Genomic DNA, 14802 nt, shown 5'->3' on the forward strand with positions numbered 1-14802 from the left:
GCGTCTCAGCACCTCCGTACACCACGTCTGAATGGCGCTGCTCCTCCCAGGATGGAGCTGGCCGCATCATGGAATCATGGAGTTTTCAGAGTTGGAAGGGACTTCTAGAGATCACCTAGTCCAACTCCCCTGCTAAAGCAGGATTGCCCAGAGCACATTACCCAGGACTGCATCCAGGCGGGTCTTGAAAATCTCCAGGGAAGGGGACTCCACAACCTCCCTGGGCAGCCTGTGCCAGTGCTCTGTCACCCTCACCATAAAGAAGTTTATCCATGTATTTGAACGGAACTTCCTATGTTCCAACTTGTGCCCATTGCCCCTTGTCCTGTCACTGGGAACCACTGAAAAAAGTCTGGCTCCATCCTCCTTCAACTCACCCTTTAAATATTTATAAGCAATAATACGGTGTCCCCTCAAGTGAGGTTGAGTCCTAAGTGAGCAGCATGGGAGAGCTGAAGAGAAGACATGCCACTGGTGAGAACGCGGCAGGTGAGCTGCAGGAGGGGAGACAGTACCATGGGCAGGAGCCTCTTCCCAGAGGATGGTGCAGCCGCCAAGCAGCGCTGCCCGACCCCTTTTCATTCCACCACACTCATCCCCCTTGGAAACAGCCTAAGCTGACCAAACCAGACAGCAAACTAACTTCATCTTAAACAAGAACCTATCAAAAATAACTTCAGTTACAGCTGAACGCAAGCTGGAACTGAACAGAAAGTGTACCGGTTCAACTCTCCGGTCTCCTGACCTAAACTGAGATATTTTCTTTAGAGGCTTCACTTCACACTGTGTACCGCAGGAGTCTCTGACCCGCAAGAAAATGCATTAATATTTCAATGTAGGCAGTAGCCAACATGGTAATCAGGGAGAAACGTTTTTTTACAGGGCATTATAAATGGGAGGGTGAGCAACACCGACACTACCAGATAAACACAAGCAGAAAGGAAGGAACGAATGAAGGGCATTCCTGGAGGACTGCAGATGTGAAAGATTCATAAACCAAGCAGCTGCGAGTCCAGCTGGGGGCTCAACAGTGACATGAATAGGGCTTTGGGCATTAATTTGATGGGATGGCTTGATATCGCCCTTGCAGAAGAACAACAAATGTAAAGCAAGCTCTGAAATTAGAAAATTAAACAAAAGCATATTGAGTTGAACTGTATCTTTCTCCGGATTCTGCTTGTCTGACACCTCTGAAATCCTTAGCCTTCTCTGGGAAAGACGTAATTCCTTTCTTTAATTTTTTTTCTTATTTTATTTTATTTTATTTATAGACTACGGCACGACAAATTGGTATTTCCTGGAAAGCTACCAGTTGGTCAGGCATCAGGGGAAAAAAAAACAAAACGTGCTTTTGAGCTCATGGCAGAACAAGAGGAAGAAAGAGAAGAGACAGGCAGCTCCTGTCCCATCTGCACAGCAGCAAAAAGCCTGAGGTGCAGGCATGCAGAAATACTTCCCAAGGTGGACTGTGGAATAGACAAACAAGTCACAGAGGTACTGCCCAATTCAGTTGTCAGAAAAATCTGAAATTCGAGGAGGGAATTTTGTTTTCCTTTGACTTGCTTGACTTTTGGAAACGTTCCTTCTCAAAGACCCAGAGCACGGGGGAGCAATGCAGAGGACATCCAACGGTTCAACTGGGGCACACAATGAAAGCTGCCCCCGTTGTAACTTCCAAGCCATGGTTTTACTCCATAAGACTGAGGTCATTACAGCTCAGGGAGCTGAGACAGTGCAGTGACACGTGTTCCTTAGGAAAGGAAGATGTTTCTTTAATCAACAATAACTTGGATATTTTGATTTGGCGGTTCCTTAATCACCAGTAACTTGGATATTCTTGGTCATCCCATTTCTTTAATGATCCACGCACCTTCCAATCTACTGCAAAGGTTACATCTGATTACGAATTTACTGCTGTATCAAGTAATGAGATAAGAGGTACTCTTGAGATAAACCTGTTCACTTTACTGAAAACGATGAAAAATATTTAAAGAACTACAAGTCTGTGCTAGAAGGTGCTGCACAGGAGGAGAGCAAGAACAGCACCAGGTTACCCGGCCTGTGACCGTGACTTGCTGAGGAAGGCAGAGGTTCTAGTCACTGCCAGGGACAATCACTGCCTTCACGGCAATTTCTACCCCACGAAGGTCTGATGGAAGATACAGATGTGCTCCAGCGAGACAGGCCTGTAGCATCCCTTCTGCCCCTCCTCCGTGGCAGCCAGGCTCTGTCTCACCTGCGCTTAGGTCTCCAGTTCCCACCTTTCCTGATATGCTTTAAATCAGGTCCAGCAGACCCCAACTTTCCCCTCAAACGCTCCGGTGTCTGGTGAACAGAGCATTATCCTAAAAAGCACTGAGGAGCCGAGCTCCTTCAGATGAACAGGATCTAAAACCCGTGTCCTGGACAACCGGTCAGTCCCCAGCTATTATGCTAAAGGCACTACGACTACTGAACCCCTTTCCTTAGTAAAATAAGTCAGCTTTGCTTCATTAGGAGGACTCAGTGGTCTGGGAAGCACCTTCGGCAACTTTAACAGCACTTTCCAGCAAAGTTGGAAAGGGAAACGTAAGAATTCAAGCAGGTGGGCTGAGGCACCTCTTCAGCTCCCCAGAAGCACAGTCCTCCTCCCCTTGTCGACAGGGAACTCAAGGCTTCAGAGAAGTGTTTTTCATTTAAAAAACAAAGTCTTACAATATGACTTTCTGTACTCCAGGAGACTTTCCTCTCCTTCACAAACATTTATAACAGCCAGAGAACACTAAATTGTCTTTAGCTGTAGAGGGAAGCTCCGTTTCTCCAGGGATGGGAAGTGGGAATCAGCTACAGCTACCGAGAGGTAAAAATAAATACTCTCTGCCCTGAAGGAACTGACTGCTACTGGTACCTTTAAGTAGTCATCACTTTGGGAGAGGTTTGAATGTGCCCTTGTCCCCTGGATCGAAAACATTGCCTCAGAACCCTGATCTCCACCTTCCCTAGCTCCCATCCCCCAAAACAGGTGTATAAAATTCAGGCGAGGCAATACTTACTTTAACTGCTGTGCACACAGAATTAGGGTAGGCATGAGGGTCCCATATTATCTTTTATTATATCTCCGTAAGTACTAGACAGGGATTTGTGACAGATGAGAAGCACGGGTGTTTGCTCTCATTGTCACTTCTACGACGCTTAGCCATTTATTTGTCCTGTCATTTCTACATATAGACTGCAATATATCAAAAAGTTCATAGCAAAGAGTACTGTGCATCCTTGTTTCTCACTTATTACAATTACAGTATTTCAGAGGAAGCGGCCCGTCTCATTAAAAGTGACTGAAAAAATACTATAAATGAAAAAAACCCAACAGTCTATCAAAACCTAAGATTAATATATCTACCCCAAATCAAACCACGAAATTTATCAACACTTACAAATGCTTTATAATCACATGACTGGAAGATGAGTTTCTCTGGATGATGTTGCCAATATTGTACAGGCGTTGATGCTGTGGCTTCATTTGGAGGTCGCAAGGTAATTGAAGGCTCTCCCCAGTCTCCTGTCTGAAAATCACAGTTGTTCGAGATGTAAGAGAAGTTGTAGGCAAATTCGCTATAAAGTAGCCCTCCGTTGTTGTGCTCAATTAACAATAATTTATTTTCTACACACAGAGCCATGTTACTAAAATAAGGGAATACAACTCCTACATCATCTTTCATGATTTAATTTATAATCCAAAGTCATCTACTGTAGTGTTTAATGAGGCTTTAATTAAATCTATTTGCTTTGAGAATAAAATCATTAGGCAGCGGAAATGTTTCTTAAAAATAACTGTTTACAATACATATATGAGGATGAGAGCACTTGAATAAACATCATGAGATGCACAAAAATGCCATTCACAAATTCCGCTATGTGTTTTACAAGCTTTTCTACACAGTTAATAACTCTTCCATTATCCAGCACATATAACCGATAACTAACTTTCCTAAACGGCTAAATAACTGAGACTTTGCTTTGATCTGAAAACTTCTTATACATTCTTCAAATATACGAGGCATTCTTTAATCTCTTTATGAATATTTACTTTGATCACCTCCTCTTGAAGTCTTATTGTAGAGTTACTAACATTGCCTTTCCACATTCATCATTCTCATTGATATAGGTGATTGCTTTCCTGAGCTGTCATCTCCCCTGTTTCCTCAAAGCCCTCGGAGAACCTCAGAGACTGCAGTTTGCTGCCAAATCCCTTTGCAGGACACTCTTCTCCCTTCCAAAAAGAGCCAACACAGGCATGGGTACAGGAATGCCTCCAGCATGGCAGTGCTGGTCTGGGTCTCACCTGCCACTACGTATTTTGGGACATGGCTTTAGTGGACCTGGGCTGAGCTCTGGGCCCTTGGGGGCTCCTTCCACCTTGCAGGCCCATACAAAAAAAATTATTATTTTGAGGTTATTTATTTTTTGACTGTGATCTCTCGTACTTTTGGTTCACGTGTGCCCACGCTGCCCATGTCCTCAACACTGGGAAGCTGCCAAACCAGCGTCAGCTCACTTTAACTGAAAATGACCTGTGGATGGAGGAGTTCTCCTCTTCGCAAGCCCTCCTTCCTCTGTCACCGGCTCCACTTCTCCCTGTCTCATTTGGTCTGTCTCTGAATTCCCCTCTCCTGCCCACTCTGTCTTTGGGGATCAGATTTCTCCTTCCTGATCCTCCTTCCTCCCCTGCTTGTTTGTTCTTAAAATATTTTACCCTCTCCTATATGATTATTTCAATTTGGATCATGCTACTTTTTTCTTTACCTGCACTTATCTCTATGTATTTTCTATGCATGTCATATTGTTAAAATATGTGCTGAAGCTGGCAAGGAATTGTCATCAGTATTTCACACAGAATATGAGTAGAAGTTAAGACTTTTAAAGCCAAAACGAGTTAAGCATCAAAAACACATGAAAAAATTCTTATCGAAGACATTCAAAAGCCTGGCAAACTATCACATCCTACTAATTAAATCAGGACAGAGTAAACAAAACAAGTACATCATTTTCATGTGTCACAAAATAATGAAATGACACACACTTTGCACAACTCTGCAATGAAAAGCAAGAGATAAATCTGGAAACATCAACATTACCCTGCCGATATGGTAACTTCAAGCAAGTGAACATCATAAACCAAGTCGAACCTAGTTAATCTTGGCACTATTAGCACTCCAACAAATTATGCAGTATTGTAATTTCTGTTTTGCCTAGTTAAGTTGCCTATATGCTATGGATATGACTTCAACCTCAAATTTTGAAAGGAAAGCAGCAGGAGCAATTGCTCCAATTTTTGGCATTCTATACCCACAGAAATGAATCCTTCTGACCACTAATGTGTAAAAAACCTTCTATCGTATTTACTCTGAAGAGGGAATTTGATTTAAGAAGCAGTTCTCCTTATAAAATAAGGTTTCAATCATATTACAAGGGGTAAGGATCTGCATCCTTATTAGTGGAGTCTGTATTCGACTACAAGAGAAGATGGATTGCACCTATCACAAATTCTCAGTGTGCTCAGCTGTCTCTTATGAACTGTTCAAGGCCACAGCTAACAGACCACTTGAAATAGTCTTTTTTTTTTTTTTTTTTTTACCTAATAAAGATACACTTCTACACATTCTGTGTAAGGAAGCAGTTCTCAGAAGGTACCTCCTATCTTTTTAGCAAAAGGTTGTTACGATCGAACAGGAGTAAATCCAGGATAGAGAAGCTCTAAAAGTACATTTTTTTGACCATCGGTCTTCCCACCGAGGAAGCACAGGGATGGACATGAGGCAGTAGCAGAATTTCTATGGAATAAGTGACCCTGGGTAGTGCTCCAAACCCTTCTGTTGCTCTGGTCTGCAGGTGACTTTCCTCACGCGCAGAAAATGGACAGTACTGACAAATTAAAAGGGTACATGAGGAGTAAAACGAGTACAGCATTTTACAGTTTGACTCCCTTTTGCATGAAAGTTATTAAAAGCATGGAGAACTGCATTGTTTCTGTTTGTAAATGAGGGGCAGTAACAAGAGGAACAGTGATTACCTCTCATATTGGTTTAATTTTATAAAGGAGCTCAGAAGCAATAATCACGAGGACATGAGAAATAATCTTCAACCAGGCTAATAAAACTAGTGTACGAGGCACTTAGAGAGGAACTGCATGGAGATCATTCATTTGTATCCATTAATTGCTCTATAAATAAATACAATCATCCAAATACCTACGCCTTCTAAATTAGACAAAACTGAACTGATATGCTTGCTGTACATGTCTCTAGGATGATCTAAAGATGCCATACAGCTGAAGTTCAGGGCACGCAGGGATACAGGATTTCTGCTGTTCCCAACAGACCACTGCACCCAAAGACCTTTCACATGTTTTGGTGTGTCTTGTAAAGGGAGCAGCTACTAAGAAAAGCTGCATCAAATTAAACATCGTAGGTATAGATTATTATGATGGATGAAGAAGGCATGTTATGCACAACCATAAAATTTTCTTTTGTAACTGTATCGTTAAGTGTTTTTTTTTTTTAATGTTCAGTAGAAGTGGCTTCAGGTGTCCTTTCCGTTTGTTTCTTACCAAACTCCTTAGATTTTTAAACCATACGATTGCTAGTATTCATTACCTATTTAGACTGAGTTACAACAGGGTAGTCTCCAAAGGCCAGATCCATGAAGCTGTTTAGAAGCATAATTCCGTTTATATATTCCCCATGCAATTTCCTTTCCTCTTTTTTAAAGGGGAGAAAGGCTTTTAAACAAGATTTAAACAGCTAATTACCTTCTTAAATCTGGGCCTAAAAACCTCTACAGGAAGAAAAGGCGCTCCTCAGCTGACTGACTCTAGTCAGATACTGAAATTCTGAGATTTAGGATGGGACGGTGGCAATTTACTTCAGGTAAAACACGAAGTAGGAACATCTTTAACCTAGAAGAGACTTGAAACGACAAGTCTCAAGTCTGTGGTAGAAAAATATGAATTCCTAGTACTTCTAAATCTGAGGAATTGGTGTGGAACAGCTCATGGGTGACGTATTGAGACTCAGGACCTTCATAAGCACCTAAAACTCTTTCAAGTGGCATAGAAATGTTCGTAAATTGCCAGGTAGGACCAACTACGATGTTTGATTTCATTTTTAAAAATAGATATGATAGGATAAGGATTTTCTGGTTTGAATATTTAATTTGCAATTATAAGAAATAATCAAACATTTAAGCTTATGTATTTTTTATGACACAATATACGTATGGAGATTTTTATCTCTCTGATGAAGTAGAAAGGCAAGAGATAATTTATTCCTCATCTAACTTTACAGCTCATCAGACAGCTGTGCAATTTATCACGTGTTTTTTGCTGTACTGCCTGTGTTTTAGTATTTTAACCTTCCCATGCCTTTAACCAGTGCCTTTCCTCTCTCTGGCCTCAATCACCCTGAGAAAGAAGAGTTTTTACTCCACATTTTGCAGATAAAGAATTTGCAGTCACAAAACCGTCTCAAGTCAGGTGCCGGAGTGGTAAAGCTTCAATCCTTTTACAGTGACGACTTTTAACCATAAAGGTCACAGCCTTAAAGACCAACATCTCATGCTCTTGCAGTGCTTCATAACCCTGAAAATGGGCAGATGTGCACTTCTCAGTGCTCTAGAAAGGGCCAGATGCTCGATGTCAAATGAGCTACGGAAACACATTACTGCTATTAGGTAATTTTTTACAATTGTTGCACATTTTTCTATCTCATCCCATTCTCTCAGAACTGTATTCGACTCACGTTAAAAGGAAGTAGTCACGGCTAAGAAGCAATCTCAATACAACTTCTATAAAATCTAATACCTCCCTCATCTGTTCATAAAAACGTCAAGTTAAAATCTCTCCATGCTACAGGGGGGAAAAAAAAAAAAGCCTGTTTTTTGAGTGGCTTGAATATATGCATTTTTAACAAGGACCACCTCTTAGAACTTTTTACCTGTTAAAGCCTCGTGCCTGGTTATGGTAACATGCATTAGTCACCATGACAACAATAAATTGGAGCACACATAGATACAACGCTTCTGGCTGAAAAATTAATAATTTTCTCCCTGTAAGAATTCTAAATGTTCTGTGGACCAGCCAAATCCTCATCATTTGCTTACATTTTAATTCCTAAAGCGAGAGAAATTTTTTTTTAGCTCCTTTCATCTTTGGTTTTTGAAATAATGGCAACAGGTCCACGGCGTACTTACATTTTAAAAGCTTCTAGAGCTTGGTGGCCGAAACAGCCCCTCTTTGGCAGAAATGCTGCGCGCAGGCGGTTGTACGACAGAAATTAGGAGAGGTCTACGGATCCTCTGAAACGCTGCGCTGAACGACTGGCTGTCGTCCTTACTACGCTGCAGTACGGATCACCGGGTTTGCTCTCACGCGCACAGCACATGTGACTCCGTCACAGAAGTGATGAAAATTCAGAGCACCACCACCGTTACCTCTAATTCCCCAAAAGCGCCTCTGCAAACCCGGCGTGCTTCTCAGCTAGGCAAAGCCTTTGGATTAACACAGAAAAGGGCAGCACAACACATTGTGGGGGTGAAACTGTGCAAACCGAGCTGTTTACACGGTTTCTCGCTTTGGAGAAGTGAGCGACAAAAACATCAGGAACAGAAGTCAAAGCTCCCCCTGAGCGGGACCGCTGCTGGCAGTCCCCCCCCGTCCTGTATGTACACCATACAGCCGACAGATGCTAACCACACGGCACGATACACGAATGCGCGCACACATAATCCCAAAAAAGAGGGCGGACAAGTTACGAACTTTTTTTTTTTTTTTTTTTTTTTTTTTTGTCATTTCAGCGACGTGACACCCGTAGATAACACCACGGCAACAGACTGTACATCCATAGAGTGACAACATAGCCATTTATCGCTGTATCTTACATTATGAACCTGATGAATCGATGAGAAAGGATATCCTGCATTCTGGTTGGTCCAGATCTCACAGACAGAGGACTGCTAATATAAACAGAAAACTACATCTCATCTTGTAAACATTAATGCACCGCAACCGCCAAAAGGCAAGAATAATTAAGAAACAGGCTTGCAATAACATTAAAGAAGGAAGTAAAACAGCTGTTAAAAGTAATTTTTTATTTATTCGCTGACAAAATATTTTTGGACTGACTGGAAGGAAACGTAGCTTATTCAGAGACCTTAGAAGAGGTTTCAAACTGTGAGTACAAGAAAACAATTTAGTCAGAAGTGCTGGTGATGTAAAGAGATAAAGTTATGCAGGCATAAACAGAAAACGCAGAGAGGAGAAATACTGGTTACTTTCAGTTTTTGGCAGGGAAGAAGTTTGAAGTCAACATCGCAATTAAGTTCTGAGATTTGAATCTCTCTCTGTTGGAGACTTTCACAGGGAGAGAGGAAGGGAAAAATCTGGCAATACAGTCAACAGGAAAAATCAGTTTTCTTTGTAACAATTACCAGAGAAGAATGCATTGCAATTAAGCGAAGCAGTTGCCCACCATCTCCTTCCAACAACAGTTCCTTTGCATACAAAGATACAGATGATATTACCTTTGGTATTGACCATGACCCCGCTGCGTAAATGAAAGGTTTCGGTCTACCTTCTACGTTATTCTACAGATAGTCGGTAGTAGCAAAGCAAAGTAAGCGCACTGTAGCATCTCTAGCAAAAGCAACAGAACTAGGCAAGCACAGCATTCACCAGCATCTTTTACATATTTCCTTGTTTGGACACTCATCAAGAAAGCATCTGTGACACCTCAGCAAAAGCTAAGATAACATTTTACAGTAGCCAGGCAACTAAAACAAAGCATCAGATGTAGGATCTGCCCACAGGATCTTCGGCAGGCAGCAACAAAAGGCAATAAACACGCATGAAAAATGCAACTGCAGCATCCAGAATAGATAGCAATTAATATATCGGTAATTTAACAACAGCAAAAATGTGCATGGCTGGTTCTTGTCAGCAGCAGCAGCCGGAATTTAGCACCGATGCTCAAAACAACCCAAAGAAGTGCAACCCTTCTTAGAAATATGGCTCTTGCTCTTACCTTTTGTATCCTGAAACCTGGCTGGTGACAGACTAGGTTATCACTTCTGGTTACTGTCAGGGCAAGATGGCATCCTCTGGAATGTCTACTGAGAGCTGCCAGACAGGCTGGTGGCTGCCCACTGTTAACTATCCCTTATTTCCTTCATGATCCAAAATGTATGCCCACACATCCCTTCCCCCAGCTTCAGTAAATTCTTCAGCTTTCCTGTATCCGGATAATTTCTTCTCCCTTATCTTGTTTTCGTAGTTATTTGCTTCTCCTTCGTGATACACAGGGGTCTACATTTTGGTAGCATTAGCTAATAAGAACTTCCGCTTTGGTTCACCATCTTCTACCTCATCCTCTGCAACTTGCTATGAAACAGTCCTCCTCCATGCGACATACGCATACTCTCCGTGTAAGGCCAGTAGCAAACGCTGCTCCAGCTACTTCTGCTGGACACCAGAATTAGGACATTTAGCTAGCTGGCACTTGTGACTTTTGACTCTTTTTTTTTTTTTTTTCTCTATCTGACAAGCAAACTGACTTCGGGATGCTCCGGCCATGCCCATCACTGCGATGCCTGTGTGTGTTTGCCTGTGCTGGGGCGGGGGGGGGGATTCCTGAATGGGAATCCACGGCAGGAGGTTGCGCCTCTGCTTTTCAAGAGAAGAGTGAAAAAGAGAACGCATTTCCATGCCAAGTGCAGCAGCCCCAAGCATCTGGTAATCAAGAAAACATACTGCAGTGCTATTTGGAGACACTCGCTGAGGTCCTGGAAGAAGTGAGGTAGGGCAGCACGGTACCGTACGCCAGCATATGTTTTACCTCTCCCTGGCGCTAGCGGTGCTGGCACGGGGTTGCCATGATGCTGCGGTATCGTACAGCCTGTTCTCACCATCTTGCTATTCCGGAGACAAAAGTGCATCCTTAAATCCTGCCCCTTCCCGAGGACTTGTCTTTAGGAAGCAGTGTGGTGCCTCGGCCGGATCAGCCGGGAGCCGGTGCCTGTCCTCGCACAGGGCTCTCCCGCTGTGATGCTGCGAGAGCGGCCCTACTGAGCTGCAGCACTTAATATATATATATAAATACAATATTTTTTATTAATAAATACAAAAATATAAATACAAATATAGATACACCAAACACATCCATCGGCTGCTTTGGTGCTAACTCAGGAACAGGTAATGCCACACTGCAGTTAGTGCGTCTGCAAGCTTTAAGTTGCTCCATTTTAATAAAAAAGGGCAGGGAATCAATCCTTTCTTATACATGCTGATGATACCCACCCTGCCCCTCCCTCATCTTCTCCCCCCAAAAAACTTGAGGGTTTTAGTGCATTTCCCCCAAGAGTCAGGAGCTCTCAATGTGATGCCCTTCTCTGACCGAGGCAATTCACACCTGTGTATTTCACCTTCCTCTTTCACAGGTTAAAGCTACAGAATATAGGCTGTCTTCAACCCCTTTTATGAATGAAGGGAAGCCCTTATTATTATTTTTAAGTGTTTGGAGACAGAAGGGTGCATAAAAGCAGACGTTTGGAGCACTCACCCGCGAGAGGCAAGTTCTGGGTCCCAGTCTCTGTTCCAAGGACTGTTCAAGTGAACCACCTCCATCACACAGACCTACCTCCAGAATTACAGGTTCGGAAGATCGAGGATTAAGCTAAATTATCTTTAAATACAGGTGACTTGATTTATTACATCAATAATAAATCAAGTGGACCAGCAGAGACCAAGAATTACCCATGACTGTATGAATGCCCCGTCAGAAGGGCAGCAGTGCAAAACTCATTACTCAGTTAATGTTTTAAGCTCATTAATGTTTGAATGACTAAGGTACTGAAACGCAGTACGGAAGGAACATTAATTTTACGGAAGGTAATGAATTCAAATTCAGAAACCAACCTTTTCCTTGCACCACTGTAAAAATATTTAGCATTTACTATATACATATTTTATGCCTTCAAAGTGCTGAAATTTTTTAATGAATTATGAAATCCCCGGGAGAAGCACTTAAAGTTGCATACCCCTGTGCTGAAGAGGAAGGAACCAAGGAAAAGAAAAAGGTTAAGTAAGTATCTGAGGCCAGAAAATAGGCAGTAGGAGGGAGAATTGGGATTAGGCTTCAAACACTTGTAATTTTCAGCTCCCAAAACATATGCCCTCAAAAAGAAGGAAAAGAATTCAACCTGTGCATGCACTTCCACGATAATCAACATAAATACACTTGGGCACTTAATACCAGTGACACAGAGATTGTGTGAAAAAGAGAGTTTACCAAAGAACATTTTCTTAAGTAATACGGTAAAGAAGAGCAAAACAAAAATAGCATCAGCTATTGCCTGATTAGTATTAAACATGCGCTTATCTTATTCTTCCAAAAAGATAAATGCTTACACGTAACACCGCAACAAGACTCTGCTATCAGGATACCATTTTTGTGATAGCTATAGATGTCCCATGCATAAAAGACTTCCCTGTCCAGTCACCGTGGGACACAACTCTGATGGACAAGAGGGGCAAAGGAAGGGGGAAAGGGAACGGCCTGCTCCGCACAGCTCCTGCCATCTGCCACCCATGATACAGGCGTCTGGTTAATGGTGTGAGAGGGAGGGAGGTGAGGCTCCACAGTATCTGCTCTCCACTCATCCATCTCCCTTCCCTGCCCAGCAATGGCAGTTCTGACGTGGTCTCCTAATCACTTTATGGCTGTCTTTTAAAAGAATTAAGGACATTTTCACTTCTCTTATTTTTTTTAACTTAACCTGCTTGATTTCAAGAAAACACATCCATGTAAGAAATAATACTTCTTATTCTTCTTGCTACCTTCTTCTGTGACAGAAGACAATAGAGCATAATTACTTCAGACACCTGTTGTAAAGTCAGTAGCCAATCATGTTATAAAGTGTTTGCACACTTCCATCTGCTTCAAGTCTTTCTAATTACTCATATATTTACTGGAAAAGCTGTAGGACAGTGCATATAAAGGTCTTCAAGGTCATAGGCTGTGTGGGAGACAACTTAGTGTTTCATAAGGCGAACAAAATCGTCTAAGGAGAACTGACTTTAGAGTTAGTCCATCACGATCACAAACTAGTAAGATTGGTCATGGAAAATTATATACTTCCTAAGGAGAAGACAGCAACAGAAAAGAATACCTGAGCAGTGGATGCAGAACGAGCAGGAGCTGTGTGGATGGCAGTCCTGATGCATTCAGCACAGCTCAATGAACTTCACTCGATGGCACTTTAGGAGACGTCAAAGATTTGCCTAAACTAGGAGCAATTATCCTCGGAAAGTCATAGAAGATACTGAAAGGATTAAAGAAGGGCTAAAAGAATATTTACGACTGGAGAAAAGAAAGATTCGGAAATTTATAGCCAGCCTAGGGACCAGCAAGCTACTACAAAAGTTGTTTAGAAATCCAGTCACCGTTCCCTGGTCCTCATGGCCTACGAGACTTTCTTACATTGCTCCTGGCCACCTGAAATAAACACTTTGGAATACGTATGTATGTATACCTATATCTACATATATATTATTGAGGATAAGAAAGAAAAAGCATAATACTGCCTGTCATGCGTTACCCGAGACAGCTTCAATGAGCCAAGAAAAATTCAAGATGTTTATAATGAGGTTGTTCAGTATGAATCATCTCAGATCAAATTTCCTTCCTTTGTTGGAAAACTGGCCGACTAAATCATCAGCAGCAAGGAGAAGCACAGCAGGACTTGGACACTGAGTGTGCCACTCCTGATGTGGCAATACGTGACATGCCCCATACACAAAGTAGCTTGAGTCAAATTGCAGTGGTTGCACAAGAAGTCAAAATGCACATTTAGAGAATAATTACTGGTATTTAAGGACAACTGGACTGCAACACACCAAGGTGATCTGCAATGACTTGCTCCATGCAGTGGCTTGGAAGAGAGCTCAGCTCTCTGGGGAGGATCCAGGAGTCAAGGGTTTTCCAGAACAGGGTAAGAACTGAAAATGGATTTGAAGAACTACAGAAGTCAGTCAGATAAATTCAGTAAGACAAGAGTATTCCTTAGGAATGCAAGATTAAATACATAAATAAAATAGCAACTAAATTAGGAGATTAGTTTAACAGTATGGTGGGGAGAGGACACAAAAAGATCTGGAAGTTTTAGTATACTTCAAATTATTTAATTTAAACTGTATTTACAGCAGTCTTGCAAAAGAATAAGCAAATAAATCGCAGGATAATTCAGGCTGGAAGGGAGCTGAGGAAGTTTCCATTCCAAGCCCAGCTCAAAGCAGGAGCAGCTGTGAGATGAGACCAGGTTGATACATCCAGTCAGGTCTTGAAAACCTCCAAGGACAGACACTGCACAGCTGCCCTGAGCAACCTGTCCCCCACCTTGCCTTGTCCTCCTGGGGAAGAAGTTTCTCTTGCCATCAGCAGCTCTCTGTTTTTTTTACCTAAAGTCACCTTTTCTCAAGCCAGCCCTGGCCCCCCAGCCTCTCCTCAGAGGGCAAGTGCTCCAGCCTCCAACCATCTCGGTGGCCCTTCCCTCAACTTCCCTCTCCTAAATAAAACAAAGGAGGTATTTAACAAAAGCAGCATATTGTAACACATGAGAAGGAACTTCTGTGCCATACGCAGCCAGCGGCGAGGTCTTATATGGGGTGGTGTCCTGTTTTAGCCACTGCACCTCAAGGAGGATGGAGGCACGCTGAGGGAGTCCAGGAGAGAGTAATAACAACAAAGAGAAGTCCAGGGCATGGCCCTGGTTAGG

At 42.4% G+C, this 14802-nt stretch overlaps 1 protein-coding gene across 4 annotated transcripts in view; it reads right to left on the bottom strand.

Annotated features, from left to right (window-relative positions):
- Positions 1–14802, bottom strand: part of ANKS1B (ankyrin repeat and sterile alpha motif domain containing 1B) — a gene marked incomplete at its 5' end in the record, with an annotated part of 460979 nt that overhangs the window by 25580 nt on the left and 420597 nt on the right. For 2 of the 4 annotated variants that reach the window (XM_082485311.1, XM_082485312.1), the window contains 2 exons: positions 3414–3542; positions 8914–8988. In XM_082485311.1, coding sequence (XP_082341437.1) covers positions 3414–3542; positions 8914–8988 — 204 coding nt within the window. Of the gene's footprint in view, positions 1–3413; positions 3543–8913; positions 8989–11588; positions 11667–14802 lie in introns of all 4 variants that reach the window. The other 2 variants (XM_082485310.1, XM_082485313.1) reach the window with 2 other exon arrangements.

The sequence above is a fragment of the Vanellus vanellus genome (assembly GCF_965231255.1).
Source record: "Vanellus vanellus genome assembly, chromosome: 1".
NCBI classification, from domain to species: Eukaryota; Metazoa; Chordata; class Aves; order Charadriiformes; family Charadriidae; genus Vanellus; species Vanellus vanellus.